General features: G+C 45.4%; 1 protein-coding gene across 12 annotated transcripts in view; it reads right to left on the reverse strand.

The window, feature by feature from the left end:
• Positions 1 to 21,664, reverse strand: part of stk33 (serine/threonine kinase 33) — a 149,963-nt gene that overhangs the window by 49,418 nt on the left and 78,881 nt on the right. For all 12 annotated transcript variants that reach the window (XM_055649914.1, XM_055649907.1, XM_055649912.1 and 9 more), the window contains 5 exons: positions 19,971 to 20,084; positions 19,597 to 19,701; positions 18,325 to 18,463; positions 15,570 to 15,658; positions 7,294 to 7,381 (listed from right to left, as the gene is read on the reverse strand). In XM_055649914.1, the coding sequence (XP_055505889.1) occupies positions 7,294 to 7,381; positions 15,570 to 15,658; positions 18,325 to 18,463; positions 19,597 to 19,701; positions 19,971 to 20,084 (535 nt within the window). The remainder of the gene's footprint in view (positions 1 to 7,293; positions 7,382 to 15,569; positions 15,659 to 18,324; positions 18,464 to 19,596; positions 19,702 to 19,970; positions 20,085 to 21,664) is intronic.

Genomic DNA, 21,664 nt, shown 5'->3' on the forward strand with positions numbered 1-21,664 from the left:
GCCTGAATAAAATAGGTCTTACCTGAATAAAAGATTCGACGAGTGGCTCTAACGTCCCCTGATAGCGAGTTCACTGCATTGTGTTGGGATGGCAACCTTGCTGCCAGGAATCGTACCTCTGACACGTGCCCTTCATCCCTTGGGGTATGCTCCACGGCTATACCCTCAGCCTTGGCGTCAGACCCGGCATGCTCTTCTCCTCCATGAGGGAGACATTAAGCAGCCCTGTTACAAGGCGCTGCTAGTGCGGGCTCTCCCATAGGCCCAACACTGCCAATAGACTCAGCATCCCCTTGAAGCAGTCCTGTCCAAGGCGCTGCTGGTGCGGCTCTCCCATAATCCCGCACTGACACAACTCCTGCTGTTGGAGTGTATCTAGATGGAGCCTCCTCTCCATTAGGGGCTCCATCCTGGCAAACCTCCAAATGTTCTCATTCCCGGAAGGGAACCCTCCCGGCACCAGGGCTGACCATTTTGGTCGGTTTACCCCATATCTTGAGGACCTCTGCGGTCTGGGCACCGCATTGCTGCTGGATTTCCCCTCCCCGGGAATCCCAGCGTCCATATGTATTACCAGAGGGAAAAACCACAACCAGCACCAGGGCTGACCGTTGCCGTCCATTTAACCCCTATCCTGGGGACCCCTGCGGTTTGAGAGCCGCATTACTACTGGATTTCCCCTACCCGGGAACCCCAGCATCTATATGTATATCGGGGGAAAACCCCTCCCGACATCCAGTCTGCTGGCTGTCCCCTCCCCGGGAACCCCAGCATCTATCTTCATATCGGGGGAAAAACCCTCCCGGCACCCGGTCTACTGGAGGTCCTCTCCCCGGGAACCCCAGTGTGTACCTGCCTATCGGAGGGAAACCCTCCCAGCACCCGGAGCGCCTGAAAGTCACTGACAACCCCGTCAGCGACCGACCCCGACATTCTCCAGCTATCCGCTTCCGCGCCAAGAACCGGGGATTTGCCACAGCCCATAGCTGGTTCCCTCATCGGTCCTCGCGAATCATCCGGCAGGAAGCCTCTGGAACAAGAGGTTCCTACAAGGAAACAAAGCAGGTAAGAAATACAAACTTACCTGAAGTTTTAACTTGACTGCTGGAGGAGCTTCTGCTGCTCCAACCGGTCGCCTGCACCAATGCGTCTGATGTAATGACGAACGTGCGGCTGTACGAGGTTCTTCACGTAGTCACTCACGTGACTCCGAAGTAAAACATATATTAGTCACCATTCTTCCATTCTTATTCTTGCTTAATCTAATATTATAAGCATATTTGGTTTTTGATTTTTAAGGCAATTTCTTATTTAGGTTTCCAATAAAATAAAAGGTAGAAGTAGAAAAAATAGTAGGACGTTTGGACCTTAATGTCTACTACGCCATGCAAAGCAATTATGTCTGATCCTCTCTAATAATCTGCTCTCTTCGCCACAAGATGGCGGCGCGACCGGTGTTTGCAGCGGCCTCTCTCAGTGGAAATTCAGTGCTTTTCGCGTGTTATTGGAGCGAGTGGTGTGACTGGAGAATGTGTGTTGAGAGAGAGTATGTATGTGTGGCAGTACGAGCGACAGTTTCTGTTGGGCACTCACAACAAAGCTTCTTGTTGTAACAAAGACTTACGGAGCGTTCTGGGCGAGCTGGGACTTCTGCGCCGTGTAGGCCCACGGAAAGCCCCAGCTGCATCTGGAACAACATTGGTGACGAATCACCGCAAGCGGTGTAGCAGGATGCGGAAGCGGGGGAAGCGCGGAGGAGTCTACGCTAGGCTAGTCTTAAATCCATATACACCAGCAGTGCCTACACTCATGTTGGCAAATGTCCGCTCCCTCGACAATAAGATGGACTACATCAGAGCGTGGAGAGCTACTCAACGTAGCGTGAAGAACTGCTGTGTCTACGTCCTTATGGAGACCTGGCTGAACCAGAACATCACGAGCGCTGCGATCCAGCTGGATGGGCTAATGCTACACAGAGCTGACAGAGTAGCTTCGCTAGCTGGTAAGTCAAGGGGGGGCGGTCTGGCTGTGTATGTTAATAGATCGTGGTGCCGGGATGCCGTGGTGGTTTCCACTTACTGCTCACCCCACGTAGAGCTAATGACTATAAAATGCCGACCCTTCTACTTACCGAGGGAGCTAACGGCAGTCTTCATAACGGCTGTCTATGTACCACCGAGCGCGGACGTGAAGGATGTTATGACAGTGCTCTACAACAACATCAGTGAGCAGCAGAGGGAACATCCCGATGCTTTCTTCATGGCAGCTGGGGATTTCAACCAGGCAAGTCTTACATCTGTTCTGCCTAAATTCTACCAGCATGTGAACATTGCAACCAGGGGAAAGAACAAACTAGACCTGGTGTACACAAACATTAAAGATGCATATAAAGCAGCCCCCCTCCCCCATATCGGCAACTCTGACCACCTGGCGGTTATGCTCACACCTGCATACAGACCCAGGGTGAAACAGGACAGGCCAACGGTCAAAGAAGTCAAAATATGGCCACAGGGAGCTACGGAAGCACTACAAGACTGTTTTGAAACCACACAGTGGGCCATTTTCAGAGAGGCAGCAACAGGTGACAGTGGCATTGACCTCCAAGAATATACAGAATCCGTCATCGGATACATCAATAAATGCAGAGTCCGGAATGCTGCATTTAAATCTGGGGACAACGCAGCATACAAACTGGCATGGAGTAACCTATCCCGGGGAATCAGGGAAGCAAAGATGCGATATGTACAAAAACTTAACAGCCACTTCACAATTGACAAAGACACACGTCGCTTGTGGCAGGGATTTCATACCATCACTGACTACAAGCCCCCCCCGCTGCGGATATGCCAAAACGACCCCTCTCTACCAGATGAACTGAACGCGTTTTACGCATGGTTTGAGGTTAAAAATACCACCCGGATACAAGCACTCCTACCATCACCCAGCGACCAGTCACTCAGGCTGTCCACAGCCGGAGTTAAAAAAGCCTTTGCCAGCATCAATCCACGCAAAGCTGCAGGGCCGGATAACATCCCTGGATGCGTTTTAAGGGACTGTGCTGAGCAACTAAAAGATGTCTTTACAGACATTTTTAACATCTCACTCAGCCAGGCAGTCGTCCCAACTGTCTTAAAAGTGCCACCATCGTTCCTGTCCCGAAGAAACCCAACCCAGCCTGTCTCAATGACTTTAGTCCAGTGGCTATCACACCCATATTAATGAAGTGTTTTGAGCGGCTGGTTATGCAGCATATTAAAAATTGTCTCCCTGCCAACCTAGACCCACTGCAGTTCACTTATAGAGCCAACCGGTCCACAGAGGATGCAGTCTCCACAACACTCAACCTCGCACTGTCACATCTCGACCGAAAGAATACCTATGCCAGGATCCTCTTTATAGACTTCAGCTCCGCTTTTAATACAATCATCCCACAGCAGCTGGTGGAAAAGCTGAAGCTGTTAAAGGCGGATACTGGCACGTGCAACTGGGTCCTTAACTTTTTATCACAACGGCAGCAGACAGTCAGGGTGGGCAGTCGGACATCAAGAACCATCGCCGTGAGCACTGGCTCACCCCAAGGCTGTGTCCTAAGCCCCCTGCTGTTTAGTCTGCTGACTCATGACTGTACTGCTAGACTCAGTAACAACTATATCAAAAAGTTCGCTGATGACACAACAGTGGTGGGTCTCATCAGCGACAATAATGAGGATGGAGGTGGAGCTGCTCACAGGATGGTGCAGATCCCACAACCTCACTCTTAATGTGGAAAAAACGAAGGAGATGGTGATCGACTTCAGGAGGGCGGGAAAACAACATCACACTCCACTGTATATTGATGGAGCTGCTGTGGAGAGGGTCAGCAGTATGAAGTTCCTAGGACTCCACCTGGCGGATAGCCTGACCTCTACGACCAACACCACAGCAGTGGTCAAAAGAGCCCAGCAGCGACTCCACCCTCTCCGGAGGTCTCCCTACTGCTCATCTAAGAACCTTCTACATGGGCACAATCGAAAGCGTAATAACCTATGGCATCACTTCCTGGTTCGGGAGCTGCAAGGCTTACGAACAATATCAACTCAACAGGATAGTGAAGACTGCCAGCAGGATTATTGGTGCCCTACTCCCTTTCCTGTTGGAGATATACAAGGAGCGGAGCATCAGTAGAGCCATCTCCATCATCCAGGACCCCTACCACCCTTCACACCATATCTTCTCCATTCTGCCATCTGGGAAGAGGTACAGGAGCATCAGATGCAAAACCAGCAGGATGCTCCACAGCTTCTTTCCACATGCAATTAGACTGATTAACGGACTTTGTCCCCTCCCCAAATATCGCTCTCCAACACATTCAACTTCGTCCATACTTTGACAGTTAGGCACTTGTCAAAGTAAAGCCACTGTAAAGCCACTGTCGGTCGGAATGTCTGTTTTTATTCTATTGTAAATTTTAGGCCTACTTTCTGTTTTAAGACATGGTAATTTTAATTTGTTTTTAAAGCTCTATGTATTTATCCTTTTTTATTAACTACACTGAATGGAAACAGATCGAGCAATGTTTTTTCGTTTCCTCTGTGTATGCGAGTACTCAGTGAAAATTATATTAAAGAAATACTGAATACTGAATACAATCTAGACATCAATTGATTCTAGAAATCTATCCACCACCATATATTCACTTGGCCTCCACTAGTTTCACTACTACCAGAGAGAAGCAATTTGTCCTCTTCTTGGTCCTAAATGTCTTAACCTATATTATCAAACTATCACCCTGTATCGAAACACATCGCCAGCCAGTGAACAGACCCTCTCATAAATCAGTTGTCTAAACCAACAGGAATTTTGTATTTCAACTTTCATTCTTCTAACCTCCACAACCTCATAGATCTGATCTCTCTTCATGTGCCAGTCTGACCATTCTAGAAACAATATGATGAACAGTTTCTGCATTTCCATGCATATCCTTTCTGAGGTAAGGATAGCAAAACAACAAACAATACTCCAGCCATAGTCACACCAAAACTCCAAGGAAATGTAGTAAGTAATCCTTGCACCTGCACTCGATATCTATGAAGGCCATGTACCATCTACCTTAATGGCTTACTGCCCCCAAGCCCCCTTTGTACACCAATATTTCTTAATCACCTGTAATTTTTATTAGTTTTTCTGTTGAAAGTCAAAATGAATAATCCAACTTTACTATGGTATACCGCATCTGCCAAATTTTTCCCCAAACATTAAATTTGCCAAAATTGCCCTCAAGCTCCTTTATACGCCTCTTGCAATTCACAGTCCCTCCCCAATTCAGTCATCAAATTTTGTACATTTTGTTCGCTCATTCAATTTATTGATTAAATTGCGGACAGTTAATGCTGAAGCACTCCCACAAGGTCAAGGTTAGTTACAGCTACAATTAAGCCCATCTGCCAACATCTGCATCACTGCTCACATGCTGTTTCTTGCCCAGTAGCCCATCACGGCAGTAACATTAATAAGCAATCAGTGTTCTTATCTACCTTTCTTGTCCCAAAATACACACATCGTGTACCCTTTCTGCGCTTACAGCCATTCTGCCATGATAGGCAAATCAAATCTCCAGAGTGACACAAATGACCTTTTTGATAAAATGTAGCATCAAGTGATTACATTTCAGGGAGTTATCTTTTTCACTGCATAATACGGTTAAATCAGCTACTAGTGCCTTTACTCATATTTCTAGACAGTAAGTATAGCACCATCTGGTGACCATGGACTGTACTGAGAAAGATGACAACAATCTTGCTTTTAATAAAAGATTAACAACTTAAAATAGCCATCAAAAAGCAAAAATACGGTTTGGTATATTCAGCTTTGTTACAGCCTGCACCATGAGGATAATTGATACAATTCTTTGCTAATCAGTAACTTGCTATTAGAATACCAAAGTATTTCTCTGTCATTCACCAGTTCTTCTCTGCATTGTATATTGCATTCCAAAAAATAGTATCTTCACTTACATTAATCCCTCTTAATGGGAAAGTTATGGTTCATTTGCTGAATAACTCCAGGCAACTACAACGTCAAGAGTTAAAAGATTATGCTACAAGAACATGATGCCACTTGCTTGCATAAAATCTCACTCAAATTTATGTAATATTTAGAAAAATACCATATTCCATGACATTGATTAATACAGTATTCCTAAAAGGAATGTATCATTTTATATATCACATAAATGTCAAAAAGTTGATTGAATAATATGAGATTTCTCTTTTAAATTCATTTAAAAGTAAACTGCCCATCTTCCATAAAGGATATCACAATCTATTTTCAAATTATATGTGTGTGCTATATTATATTGCTATATGTAATATTGTGTGAGTGGGATCGATTACACAGCAAATTAATTTCAAGGTTCAGGTGTCAATTGAAAACTTTTAGATAATATTTTTGATATTTTTCAAACAAAGATGTTGGAAGCATACGACTGTTTTTATCAGCTTTTTGGTAGACCAGTTCAAAGTAATTTCTACTGCTCTGCATTCTCCCCAAAGCTTTTAGCCTTCGTCTAAATCAAAAATTTATTTAACTTCCCATTAAAAGATTCAATGGTCTAGGTATCAAATATTTCCAGTGGTGAAACATTAATGTTCCAACATATTTTATTAAACGGATATGAACAATTCAGCATTGTTACAAAAGGAAAAAAATGCTATAATTGAATGACCGGTGCATTCACCTTTAATGCTTATCACTATCAAAAAGATTATTTGATTCAAATCTAGCTATACAAGATTCACTTCCACCAGTAAATTAGTAGAGAGACATAATGTAAATATTTACATTAATAATTTATTTTCTGTATTCAGAATAAATGGGATAATTGTAATATGTAGTGAGATGTCTTAGCAAGAATTCTGTTGGTAAAATTCATCATCATCGTCGAAAACATCAACGGGCACGGTGCCTTACAATGCTATGTACGACGGTGATCGCAACTTCTACTGAAGTGTGGATGGCCGTTGGCACGCTAGAAGCTCATCTGCACTTTGACAGGTCTTGTTTTTTGGTCCTACTGGGGGTCCACAGCCCCCTCCTCACCTGGCAAACCAGGTGGGGGAGACGGTTTAGTTGCCGACTATCCGACCATGCAGCAGGTAGCACAGGATTACATGTTACCCGTGGCGGGAGGAACTCCCCCCGACCTGACCAAAATTAAGAAACAATAATATTTGGGGAAAAAATGGTTACATGTGAATTGGGAATATTCTGTGCAGTAAATGCAAACTGGAATGTAAACAACAGCAGATTTCTTACCCATATACATAGGTGTTCCACAGGTTGCCTGCAACATTTTGTCACTACCAACACCCCCTTTTTGCACAGAAAGTCCAAAATCAGTCACCTGGGCCAAAAATAAACACCATTTAGAAAAGTCCTGATTACAATAATAATAATAATAATAATAATAATTTTATTTATAGAGCACTTTATAAACAAACATAGCTGCAACAAAGTGCTGTACATCACTAATCATTGACAAAAAAGTTAATACACACCAAAAATAACAATCAAAAGAAATAGTAGGAAAAGACATGTAAAATAAAGAAACATCAAAAACACCACAAACAGAAGCAAAGCCTCAGGCATGGTCAAAAGCCAGGGAGTACAAATGTTTTTTAACACTGGATTTGAAGATGGACAGTGAGGGGGCCTGTCTGATGTGCAACGGCAAGGTGTTCCAGAGTGCCGGAGCAGCAACGGAGAAGGCTCTATCCCCTCTGAGCCTCCGACTAGACCTCGGTACCTCCAGGAGCAGCTGACTAGCTGACCTGAGGGACCGGGCAGGAGCGTATGGGTGGAGCAGCTCAGAGAGGTAAGGCGGGGCGAGCCCATTCAGAGATTTAAAAACAAATAACAGTAGGACATGCCAATGCATTTTGATGAACATTAATTTTCCACATATTTTTCCTATCACGTGAACATTTCTGATCTGCAATTTCTATTTAACAGTGCATTCAATTTACAATCTTTCTGTTTACCTGGATTCTCATTCTTTGCAAAATATCTTCACCAATCTAAGCCAATTCTATCATTATGTTAATATTAATGTTTAAATTAATGTTTATAAAATCATAGTTTTTAATCTCCTCACTGGGGACATTTAGAATCAATGGAATAGATGTGACAGTACAGTGACCAGTCAGTCCTACTTGCTGTTCACAGAACACGACACTTCATGGGACTCTGATGACACCTCCTGGTCATTTTGGGTACTGTGACCACAAAACACTACAGTCACTATAAGTGACAGGGGAAACAAATGCAATGGGGCAGGCTGAGCTGAGCAAAATCCAGTCTATTTGATGCAAAATGATAGCCTAACCACCAGCTGTCTCCTTCCCCACTGTGGAAAAATGGCACTTGGGTCACCCAGTCAGAATGCCTGCCTGTAAAGAAATATACCCAATGTTCTTAAATTTATTGGAAGAAAGAGTAAGCAGATTCCACTGTGCCTTTGCTTGGTGTTTTGTTATTTACAACACCCAGGAGAACCAATATTCCGAGGGAAATCTCTCCTGAAATGCTTGTTTCTTGGAAACCATTTTAACAATAATACTCTAGATATGATCTAATGATGGCTCTTGGATTGAATCCTCATATTTGAATTCCAATTTGTTTGAAATAAAACACAATGTCTGATTATTTCATTTTATGCATCAATGCCAACTTTCAACGATTTGAATGCTGCATGAGTAGATGAAGCCAGGAAAGGATAAGACATCTAGTAAAGATAGGACAATTTGCTAAATAAAGCATTGGAATCACCAGATGGAGTGACATAAACAAACAAAATTCCAGCCGTAGCAGTGGAAATAGAATTGAAAGGTCAATGTTAAAGTGACAAACAGGTCATTTTGTGGTGGAAATGAGGGCTTTCATTGAGGTTGAAAAAGAACAAGGGGTTGAGATAAATCTGGTGCAGCTTCAAAATGTGGATGAGAAGGGGACAGGTTCAGTGATGAGGATGTAGTTTATTGTGTCAACCAAATACAACAGCTTCATTCTGAACAGGATGAAATTGTGACAAACAGCATAGAAACCAAGTCACTGCTGGAAATGTGACGTAGCTGTATCTTTTCAGAAATATTAAACAATTGTTACTTGATCTATGCTCCAATATTGCTTTCCAAACCAAATTGGATGATTTGAGATGAATTTTTAAGTTTATAATTTATCTTAAGGGTAGCAACTGCCAGAGCTTTGTTTTGGCCTATTTTCAACTTTATAAAATAACATTATTTCACAACCCAAACAAAAAGACACAAAGTGCTGGAATAACTCAGTGGTTTGGGCAACATCTCTCTAGAACATTTTGTAAAGAAGTCTCAACAACACATTGTCTTAACTGTAGCTTTTATTAACTGTTCACATAATTGCTATACTAGCTGTACGTGGTCTGTCACTGGAGCTAGAGAGAGAGACCCCAGGGAGGGAACATGCAATTATACACCTAATAAGGGGAGTGGTTAAGGGTGGTGAGGTCACTATGTTAAAGGCACATGCACTAGCTATCTACATCCTTCCTCTTGGAACAAAGCAATATAACAGTGACAGGGCGACCAGCCTGCCTGACCGGGTGCGAAGCTCGCCACCTCCTCCCCCTGCAGGAACAAGAGCAGCCGGGGCCGGGGCAGGCGAGCGAACCGGGGATACAGGGGGAGAAGAGGCAGGAGAAGACCACACCCGCCGGGGGGGTAGAGGGAGAACGAGGGCTGGGAGGCGGAGACGGGGGCTTAATCAACGGCGAAGGGAGGGATCTGGGCACCTGCGGAACGGCAGGAGCGGAAACAGGCAAGGGAGGGGAGAAGGGGGCAGCAGGCGGAGGTCGGGGCTCGTTAACGAGCAGCAGATGCTGGCGGGAACGGCAGTAGATGACCCCGTCGTGGTCCACCAAGTAAGACCGCGGTGAGCCGGCATCACCGACCACCGTGGCGAGCTTGTAGTGGCCAGAGGCAGTCTGCATCCGGACGACCTGGCCGGGAAACAGGGGCGGCAGGGGGCGGCAGGACTGGTCGTGGGAGCGCTTCTGCGAGTCATGCTTGGTGGTGATACGCTCCTGGACAGTAGCAGGGGGGAGAACAGAGGGAACAAGGGATTGCTGGGCAACAGGGGGGGGGGGGCGAGTTCTGCGAGACAGCAGTCGTTGTGCCGGCGAACCCAGGGCAGGGTCGCGGGAGATGTTGCGGAGATTAAGTAGGGCCAGGTGGAAGTCCGACTTGGACAGCCGACAGTGCTCCAGCAAACCCTTAGCACTGCGGACTGCACGCTCCGCCAGGCCGTTGCTTTGCGGGTACTCAGGGCTGCTGGTAAAATGTTTAAAGTTCCACTGAGAAGCGAAACGCTGGAACTCGGCACTGGTGAACTGGCTGCCGTTGTCGGATTGGAGGCGAGCAGGGGAGCCAAACGTGGCAAAGTGGCGACGCAGCCTCCCGATGACAGCCGAGGAGGAAAGGGAGTGGAGTTGGTCGACCTCAAACCAGTTGGAATAGGAGTCGACGAGGACCAGGAAGTGTTTCCCACGCCACTCGAAAATGTCAGTAGCGACCGCCGTCCAGGGGAGATCAGGGGCAGGTTGTTGCAGCAGCGGCTGACGTTGTTGATGTGGGGCCAAGCTGTTGCAAGAAGGGCAAGCAGAGACCCACTCCCGGATGTCGTTGGCCATGCTGGGCCAGTAGAACTGGCCCTGGGCGCTGGACAGAGTGGCCTCGGCCCCAGGATGACCGTTGTGGGCAGACTGAAAATAGGCAACCCTCAGTGACTCGGGCACTACGACCTTGTGCCCCTTAACCACCACGCCGTCGTGCAGGACGAGCTCATCGTGGACCAGGAAGTATGGGACTACACTGGCCGGCAAGGAGGAGCGGCGTTCAGGCCAACCCTGGATGATGATGTCGGACAGTAGCTGCAGGGTAGGATCCTTGGCAGTGTGGGAGACGAGGGACTGCATCTGCTTGGAAGGCACAAAGTTGACATTAAGCACCATTAGGTCCGACGACTCGTAGGGGTGGCGGGCAGAGGAAGGCAGAGGGGCGCGGGACAGTGTGTCGGCAACGAACATGTCTTTGCCTTTTCGGTAAACGATGGTAAAAGTAAACCGTTGCAGCTGCAACATCATACGCTGCAACCTGGAGGAAGCAGAGTGGATCGGCTTGTTAAGAATGGTCACTAGCGGCTGGTGATCCGTTTCAATCGTGAAGGTATTGCCCAGAATGTAGTCCTTGAACCTCGAGCAAGCAAACACCACAGCAAGGAGTTCTTTTTCAATTTGAGCGTAGCGCTGCTCGGCAGGGGTCATGGTGCGGGACGCATAGGAAACGGGCAGCTGCTGACCGTCGTGGAGCTGCATGCAAGCGGCGCCGAGGCCAAACTTGGAAGCGTCACAGGTGAGAACAATGGGGTGCTGTAGGTCAAAAAACTTGAGTGTGGGGGTACTGACCAGTCGGGACTTCAGGACGTCAAAGGCGCGTTGGTGTTGCGGGAACCAAGCCCAGGCAGTGTCCTTTTTGATGAGCTCCCTCAGGGGCGCACTCAGTTCGCTGAGGTCGGGGATAAACTTCCCCAGGTAGTTCACCATGCCCAGGAAACGCTGCAGAGCGGGCACATCGGTAGGAGGGGACATTCCAGAGACGGCAGCAGTTTTCTCCGGGTCGGGCTTCAGCCCCGAGGCGGTAAAGACGTGGCCCACGTAAGTGACTTCTTTAACGCGGAATCGACATTTCTTTGGGTTAAGTTTCAGATTAATGTCCCGGGCCCGATCTAGGACTTTACGGAGGTTCAGGTCGTGTTCAGCCACGTCCTTGCCATAGACCAGGATGTCGTCAACTATGATAGCACACGGCAGACCAGCGAACAGCTGCTCCATGGTCCGCTGGAACACCTCACTGGCAGAGTTGATGCCGAATGGCATGCGCAGAAATCGAAATCTTCCGAACGGTGTGCTGAAGGTCGTCAGGTAGGAAGAACGTTCATCTAACGGTATCTGCCAGAAGGAGCTTTTGGCATCGAGGACCGAAAAGACAGTGGCCGGGCCAACCTGTGCAGCGACGTCCTCTACTGTGCGCATCGGGTAGTGCGGGCGTTTGATTGCCAGGTTCAGGTCCTTGGGGTTGATGCAAATGCGAATCTCAGATTTGTCCTTCTTGGCCGCCACCACCATGGTGGAGACCCACCGGGTGGGCTCGCTCACCTCTTTCAGGATGCCCTTGGAGACCATGTTCAGTAACGCAGACTTCACCTTGTCCTTCATGGCGAAGGAGACGCGGTGTGGCGGGCGGACCACAGGCTCTATGCTGGAGTCGACAGCAATCTTGTAGCAGCTGGGCAGCTTGCCCAGCCTGTCATCGAAGCGATCAGGGTATTCAAGCAGGGGGTCCATGAGGGTCTGTACCTGATGGATGTCGTGATGAAAGGAGACCAAACCGAGGTCCTGGCATGCTCGGGCGCCGAGCAGGGTCACGTTGTCGGAATCTAGCAGGTAGAAAGTGAGGGGCCGAGAGGCCTCCAGGACCTTGCAGTGCAAAGTTGTCTTTCCCACAGGAACGAGTACAGCTCCCCCATATGCATGCAGGCGGGAGTGAGCAGGAGACACTTTCTCACCAGACCTTATCTTGCGAAACAGGCTTGTTGACATAACATTTCCAAAAGCGCCTGTGTCCAACTTAGCTGAGAAGGTCGTACCATTAACGGTCACATGGACAGAAGGGTTAGCAACCAAAGCATGAGAGTCTAGCAGCGAAAACACGCTGGCCTCCCCTTCGGAGGAACTGATATCAGAAAGGGTGAGATCATCAGGCAGGTGCTCTGAGACAGTACTATCAGCCTGAGCAAGGTTGACCGGCACTCTCCGAAAAGGGGGGGCTTGATTCCCGCGGGCTCGGCAGGCTGCAGAAAAATGATTTAGCTTTCTGCAGAAATTGCAGGTCTTCCCCAGGGCAGGGCACACGTTGAATTGATGGGTAGCAAAGTTGCAGTTGGGGCAGCGGCGGGCGACTCCTGACCTGGGTGGGGGTGGACCCTGTTGTCGCCGCGGGGCAACGTTTCTTGGGCGGCCGGTGGCAGAGGCTAAGTCGACATGAGTGTCCTCGGGTGGCAGGGTAGAGGCGACAGCTTCAGCCATGAGTGCAGCGTGTAGAGCCGCATCCAGAGAAAGTTCGGGCATTCTGAGAAGTTCTGCTCTCAGTTTGGTATCGCGGAGGCCGTATACAAGGATATCACGAGTCAGCTGCTCGGGGGTCAGGGCATCAAGGCGGCAGCGCCGAGCCAGGTGCCTCAACGCGGCGATGTAGTTAGTGACGGACTCGTCAGCGCTCTGCCGACGGCCAAACATTTTGAAACGCTCCAAAATAGAGTTGGTGGGAACATCACACAGGGCAGTGAACTTAGCAATGAGACATACCGGATCGAGGGCACTCTCACCAGCAGCATACACAAACGACTCGGACCGTTCCAGGGCGTCGGGACCGGCCAAGTTGAGGAGCAGAGATGCACGCGTCTCAGCAGTGGCAGCAGGGTGGGCGATGGTCACATAATGCTGAAAATCACGTCGGAAGACATCCCATCGATGGGCAATGTCCCCATCAAATACAAGCGGGTCGGGCTTGCGGCACGAGTTTGCCATGGCACGAGGGAAGGAAACAGGATAAGGGTACTGGGGTATAAAATAAAAGAAAACCGGCAAACAGGAGGCGCAGGGTCTCACAGCTGAGACACCATGTAAAGAAGTCTCAACAACACATTGTCTTAACTGTAGCTTTTATTAACTGTTCACATAATTGCTATACTAGCTGTACGTGGTCTGTCACTGGAGCTAGAGAGAGAGACCCCAGGGAGGGAACATGCAATTATACACCTAATAAGGGGAGTGGTTAAGGGTGGTGAGGTCACTATGTTAAAGGCACATGCACTAGCTATCTACACATTTGGGGTCGGGACTTCTTCAGACTGATTGTGGGGGAAGGAAGAAAATTGGAAGAGAGAAAGGGCAGGACAAAGCCTGACATGTAATAGGTCAGAGATGGAAAGACATGGCAATAGGTCAGAAATTAAAAGATAGATGCTACAAGATACAAGATAGATTTATTAATCACATGTGCCAGATGGCACAGTAAAATGAAATTCCCATACAGCCATACAATTAAAAAAAGGGACACAACACACTATAGGGTTTGACATAAAACATCCCCACACATCAGAATCAAAGTTGGGAAAGCACCAAAGTCAGTCTCTTCCTCCATTGTTCCCCGTGGTAAGGGCCTCCCCGTGCCCTCCGCAGTTGCCGCTACGGGCGGCCCGATGTCCAGGACCGCTCGCTGGGGTGTTGTAAGTCCGACGTCGGGGCTGCGGGACGTCCTCAGCGGCGTGGACACCAGAGTCGGCCCCCTCCTACCAGAGTCGGCGGCTTCCAAAGTCCGCAGGCCGCGCTGGGTGGAGACTGCTGCTGGAGACCGTCTGCAAGGCGCCTCAGCACTCCACGATGACGGTCAGCGCCGCCCGCGTTGGAAGCTCTCCGCACCAGAGCTCCACGATGTTGGAGCAATGGCCCAACGCTCTGGAGCTCCAAACGGCGACCCAGGTAGGCATCGCCCGCTCCGCAGTGACTCCAGCGCTGTGCCGCCGCTGTAGCAGCCCCGGTCCGGTTCCCGATCCCCGGCAGGAAAGGCCGCTCCGATCCAGCTGGTTGGCCTCGAGGTGGGGGGCGAGGACGTGACTCCCCCGCCAGGAAAAGACTGGTAAACGGTTTCCCCCTTACCCTGCCCCCCTCCCCCACATAGAAAAGTAAAAGTTTCCCCTAAAACAGACTTTAGACTAACTAAAAAATAAAAAATAAAAAGATAGAAATAACAGACTGGTAGGTAGAGGCTGCTGCCAGTGCTAATAGGCTGATATAGGCGATGGTAGTTTTTGATGGGCAGATGGTGAGTAGTTTACAACCTAATAGTCTGAACATTGAATTCTCCAATTTTAGATAACTACAACACCTTCCCCCCTCGCTTCTTCACACAAACCCACCCTTCATTCCCACCCCACCCCACCCCCCCCCCCCCCACCTATCATCCCTGTGGCCCACCTGGCATTGCACCTATCTCTCCCCTCGCCTTCCACCTGCATTCCTTCATCCAGCTTTACAATTTGCAACTCTTCAATCTCTTCGATTTGTCTTGTTCCTACTGTCTTTTCATCTCTTATTTTTATCCAAATATCTACCAATCAAAAATACCCCTCATCTGTATCAACCTATTACCTGCAACCATCAGCCTATCAACCCCCCTCCCGCCCCCTCACTTGCACCAATCTACTTACAAGCCTTACAGGGATTGTCCTGCCCCTCCTCTCTTCCAGCTTTCTCCCCCCCCATCCACCTATAAACAATCTGAAGGGTCCTGACTCAAAACGTCAACTATCCATGTTCTCCAGAGTTGCTGCCTGACCTGCAGAGTTACTCCAGCACGTTGTGCCTTTTTTTTTTGTAAACCAGCATCTGTAGTTTCTTGTTTCTACATCTTTCTTATTTTACAACATATTCAATTTACCTTGATGTTTAACTTCATATCAAGTTCACTGCTGTTTTCAATGTTTTTAACCAAGATGTTTTCTAGTTTTAGATCCCGATGGACAATGTCTGTAGAAAGACCAATATACAACATTCACATGCATTAAAAGTATGTAATTCAAGTGAGATTCATTCATCATTCTCCAACTTCATGGGTGTACTAAATTTGTACCATAAACAAAACTCAAGAATTTGTTGTTCTTAACCTCAAAGAATATAAAAAAGTTAAACTCCAATTATTTAATGTTAGAAAAGCGCCAAACCATGAAGTACCATCACCACCATGTATAGGTTTACACTGGGGGTAAAGCACGTGTACAAACCAATCATAGCAACATGACTTGCCCAAGGTTTCCAAATAAATAAATTGTGCATTGTACAGTAACTAATTTTGCACGTAAAAAACACCGCAATGAAGACAATAGGTAATTCCAACTCTCTTTTCTGAAACCACAGTTCTCCATATTAGTGGTAGTCTAGTGGCATCTGGTAAACCACAGACTAACTTGCAGTAACAGGCCACAGTCCTTTCTCCCTCTACCGTGACATTAGAATAGACATCAACAAGCTTGCCATCCATAGTGATCCACAATATACAATGAAGCTGAGCAGGACATGATAGGAATGGAAAGCAGTAAGGTTGGCTAATGGGAAAAGATAATTGATTAAACTTGCATTTGTGATGCGTTCATATCTTTATTAGATGTGTTAACTGTTTAAATCCCAGATTTTTCCTTTAAAGTACATTGTTCTTTTTAAGCAATCACGTCATATTTATTGTCATGTGCAATGTGATACAGGTGCAATGAAAATCTTGCTTGAGATGCATAAAAGGCACATTGATTCAGGCAATACACAAAAACAGAAATTAGACATAAATTCTACAAGGCAGAAAAGAAAAAGACATTAGTGTAAAAATATACAATTAGAAGACAAATCTATGGTAGTGCAAGAGGTTTTTCCATCGCTGAGGTAGGATTAGGGATTATGCAAGAACCTGATAGTTATAGAAAAGTAGTGTTTCCTGAACCTGGTGGTATGGGACGTCAACCTTGTACTGGTCACCACTGCCCCAGAAGAGATTCCAAAGATCCAAAAATCGGAATCTCTGTCACTGGACCAACTCTCAGCCACGTGTTCACCTTTCCTCGCTTCCTATTTCTACCTTCACTAGCATGTAGCACTGAGGGTACTCCGGAGATTATCCTTTTAGATACTTCTTTTTTAACTGTGTTGGAAAGAACAGCAGATCCTGGTTTAAATCGTAGATAGATACAAAATACTGGAGTAACTCAGCGAAACGGGCAGCATCTAGGGAGAGGAGGAATGGGTGATGTTTCGGGTCGATACCATTCTTCAGACTGATGTCAGGGGAGTGGGTGGTACAGAGATAAAATGTAGTCGTAGACAGTACGTAGAACTGGGAAGGGGATGGAGAGAGAGGGAAAGCAAAGGCTACTTGAAGTTAAAGAAGTCAATGTTCATACCGCTGGGGTGTCGGCTGCCCAAGCGAAAAATTAGGTGTTGTTCCTCCAATTTGCGCTGGGTCTCACTGACAATGGAGGAGGCCCAGGACAGAAAGGTCAGTGTTGGAATGGGAGAGGGAGTTAAAGTGTTGAGCAACCGACCCCCAATTTGCACTGGGCCTCACTTTTTTAACTGCTTTTTTAACTGTTTGCCTAACTCCCTATTTTCACTCTGCAGGGCCTTATCCTTTTTTCTATCTACTGTATGTCATTTGTGCCATTGTGAACAATGATTTCTGGCTGTTCATCCTTGCCCCGCAGAAAGCTCTACATCCACTCTGAAAAATCTTGGATCCTGGCACCAGGGAGGCAACACACCATTCTGGAATCACGTTTGCTGCCACAGAATTTTCTGTCTGTCCCTCTGACTAATCTCTTTTATCACTACAGGGTTTCCCGCCTCCACCCTTCCTCACATATGATTGAGAGCCAGGCCTGACACCACAGACTTGACTGCTGCTGCTGCTCTCCTCTGAACAGTCATCCCCCCAACAGTATCAAAAAGGACATATGTTTTTGAGGGGAATGGCCAGATTCCTGCACTTTCTGCACACACCCTTTCCCGATGCTCACCCATTTCCTTTCTGCCTATGTCTTAGGTGTGACCACTTCACGATAGCTCCTATGTACGGCATTAACATTCTCTCAGACAATCCTGAGGTAGTTGAGCTGATACTCCAGTTTCCTCATACTTGTAGTAGGACAAGAGCTTCAACTGGGCACACTTCCCACAGGCATAGTCCATATGGACACTGGTGGTTTTCCTAACTTTCCACATCCTGCAGGAGCAGCAAACCAGTGCCCTAACTTTCATCCTTACAGCAATAAGACCAAGGAAGAGTAACAATAAAAACCAGACTTTAACTTAAATTGCCATCATCCTCCGCTCAGCCTTTGGGCTGAAGCCTCACAAGTCAACGCCTCCGCACTTACCCACAGATACAGCACTTCACCTCAACATAGCCCTCAATAGACCGCTCAGCTAGTGTCTGCCTTCCTTTTAAGCCCCACTGGAGCAGTCTAACCAAGACACTAACGACTGTTTTTAAAATCTCCTGCACAGTTCCTCCCCTTATATCTGCTCACTCACAACTGAAACTGAAGTCAATTCAGTTTCTGTTGCCTATTGCAGGTTCTATTTTTTCAGACATTTACGATAATGTTATTGAGCACAAGTACAACATTATTTAGTTTCTGATAAAATCTTACCATTCTTATGTAAGTAAGCAATTGCACTTGCTAGGCTATGAATCACATGCCTTGTTTCATTTTCATTTAAATGTTTTTTTCTGTGAAGGATTGCACTGAGCTCTCCACCTTCACAGACCTCCGTCACCAGGTACATTCGCTGCAAAAACAGTTAACATTACCTGTTAAGAGGAACATGTAATCCAAAAATAAAATAATTCAAGATGCCAAAAATGTGACATGAAAACAGAAAATGTCGAAAATGTTCGGAAACTCAATTTTCTTTCCCTTTAGATGGTGTGTGAATTGTTGAGTATGTCCAGTATTATGTTTTTATTTGGATTGCCGTGAACTAAGTGGTAATTCACAATTAACTAGTGTGATAATTTCTACTCAAGATGATGCAATGCTGAAACCATATTCCACCCCAAACCCCATCCCCAACTCTGCAAAAACATTGTTAAATACTTTAATCAAGGGTTTTAAAAACAACCCAGAATGCATCCAATATATATATATGGGAGTAATAGACTGGTGCTTCAGTTTACCCTGTGCCATTGAATAGACTGCAACTTGGACAAATTTCCAAATGCAGATAGTTATTTTGTTATTATCAAGATACAAAAGGAAGTTTGTAATTGTGGATTGACAGCTATTATCAATGCCATCAACATTCATGAAAACATTGTATCAATTGGAAAGAGGAAATATAGGAATGTTATGTGCACAGCACTGTTTTTGTTCTAAAGTTATGATCTCAAGCATAGGAAGCAAACAGCTTTTGCCTATCTGCAGGTTCTGTGAACAATATAAACTACGTTAAATATTGTTATAATCCAGCAAACAGAATTACAGCTTTATAATATATAATAGGGATATAGATCAGTTACTGAAATGGGTGGAGAATTGGCAGATGGAGTTTAATCCAAGAAAAGTGAGGTGTTGGGAGGTGGAATGCAAGGAGAAAGTATATGGTCAATGACAATACCCTTGGCACCATTGATGTACAGAGGAATTGATGTAAAGATGAATTGATGTACAGAGGAAAGAGAAAGGGATAACAGTGTTGAAAAATGATTTCAGAGAAAATAAATGGAGAGGGGAGATGAAACTCCAATGCCGACTGATCAGAAGCTTAAGAGATGAAACAGCAGACCACCAAGGTGTGAGAGAAACCAGCAAAGAACTCACAAGATAGAAAATAATGAAGACCAGGAATCAAAGGAAGAATATATTTAAAACATTCTACAATTTTCATTTTGTTAAAGTTCTCAAAATGTAATTGCATCTTACTTTGGGTGTTTCAAACACCTCTTCTAAATGAATTATATGTTCATGGTTCACTTGCTTCAAGATATTGACTTCTCGTTCCAGTAGCTTCACAGCCGAACTCCCTGCCTGGATTGGAAGTAGAAATAATACAGCCAAGGCAGGCACATCTACAAAGGCCTCATTATTAATTTAAAGCTTCCAACTTTTTTATTTTGTTCTTTTTTAATATTTATTTGGTAAGATTTTTATAAAGACACAGCATGGCATAAAAATGCTTTTACTTAAAAAAAAACTGTCATCTTAATAATTCCCATATATTTTTAAATTCAACAACATGCTAATTATTTAAAACAATTGGCCATTATGTATTTTAAATGATGATCAAGGAAATTTACCTTTTCTCGGTTCACCTTCTTGATTGCCCACTTTTTGCCACTCCTATTATGGGTGGCCTCAATCACCACACCATAGCTGCCTTGTCCTAATCTTTGGCCAAAGCTGTATATTTGCTAAAAAAAAAAGGAGATTTAAAAGCTCGAATAATTTTTACAAGATGATACACTGATATTTGCCGATCCAGAAAAAAAATAAACACAATTCGCAACCAAGAACACTGATTATTTCGAGCACAAATTCTCAAAATTAATGTTTGGTAATAAATGCTGAACAGAAATTGAAACAGTTCGGAATAGTCATTTGGTTGTGACATTTTAACGGTAGCAACTTTAGTAGTAATGAACTGGAGTTTGTTTATTAAATCTGTGGTTACTTTTTGTATTCAAGGCAAGAAGTCAATTCTGAACATACAGCCTAAAGTGTGCTTTTACAGAACAAATTAGAAATATGGATCTAATGATGCAGGCAAGGGTTGGGAGAAAAGTATGCCTTGACTTCCAAGCAGCTGATGAAGTGCTCTGGTACATGCACTTGGTTAGCTTGTACCCTAACATCAGGGTGGAAATCTTTCATTTTTTTCATATTTTTGAAAATGTCAATATCTCATTATTAACAGTCCAGATTTTGCTACCCAATGTAAACATTTTTATTATTCAACTGCCATCTAAGTTACAATGATCGGGTAATTTTTGGCACTTCTATTGATTAATTACATACTGAGCCTTGAGGTTTAGATCAGTGACATTATTCTGTAAAACTGGCAGTAACTTTGGGATTTGTGAGCAACCATAGCTTAGAGATCACAAAGTCGCATACATCAGATCTCACTTGGATGTGGGGTTTGCATCTGATTCAAACAAAACAAAGGGAGATAATCTGAACTGACAAGCATTTGTGATCTAGTCTGAATGCAAAATATCCTGAAAAGGTTATTCAAACTAGCCCAAGATCAAAAGGAGTTTATAAATAGGACGCTAAGATATTATTACAGATTTGATCATTCTTTGACATTTGGTATGTGGACATTAACTTCCATTACAAATATTTCCAAATAATACAAATTTAAATCATTACAACAGCATTTTATAATCTTTCTTTAGTGCTATAGAATATTTCAAAGGTTTCACAGGTCTTTTAGAAACATAGAAACATAGAAATTAGGTGCTGGAGTAGGCCATTCGGCCCTTCGAGCCTGCACCGCCATTCAATATGATCATGGCTGATCATCCAACTCAGTATCCCGTACCTGCCTTCTCTCCATACCCCCTGATCCCCTTAGCCACAAGGGCCACATCTAACTCCCTCTTAAATATAGCCAATGAACTGGCCTCAACTACCCTCTGTGGCAGAGAGTTCCAGAGATTCACCACTCTCTGTGTGAAAAAAAGTTATTCTCATCTCGGTTTTAAAGGATTTCCCCCTTATCCTTAAGCTGTGACCCCTTGTCCTGGACTTCCCTAACATCGGGAACAATCTTCCTCCATCTAGCCTGTCCAACCCCTTAAGAATTTTGTAAGTTTCTATAAGATCCCCTCTCAATCTCCTAAATTCTAGAGAGTATAAACCAAGTCTATCCAGTCTTTCTTCATAAGACAGTCCTGACATCCCAGGAATCAGTCTGGTGAAGCGTCTCTGCACTCCCTTTATGGCAATAATGTCCTTCCTCAGATTGGAGATCAAAACTGTACGCAAT

This window comes from Leucoraja erinacea, chromosome 18, assembly GCF_028641065.1.
Source record: "Leucoraja erinacea ecotype New England chromosome 18, Leri_hhj_1, whole genome shotgun sequence".
NCBI lineage: Eukaryota > Metazoa > Chordata > Chondrichthyes > Rajiformes > Rajidae > Leucoraja > Leucoraja erinaceus.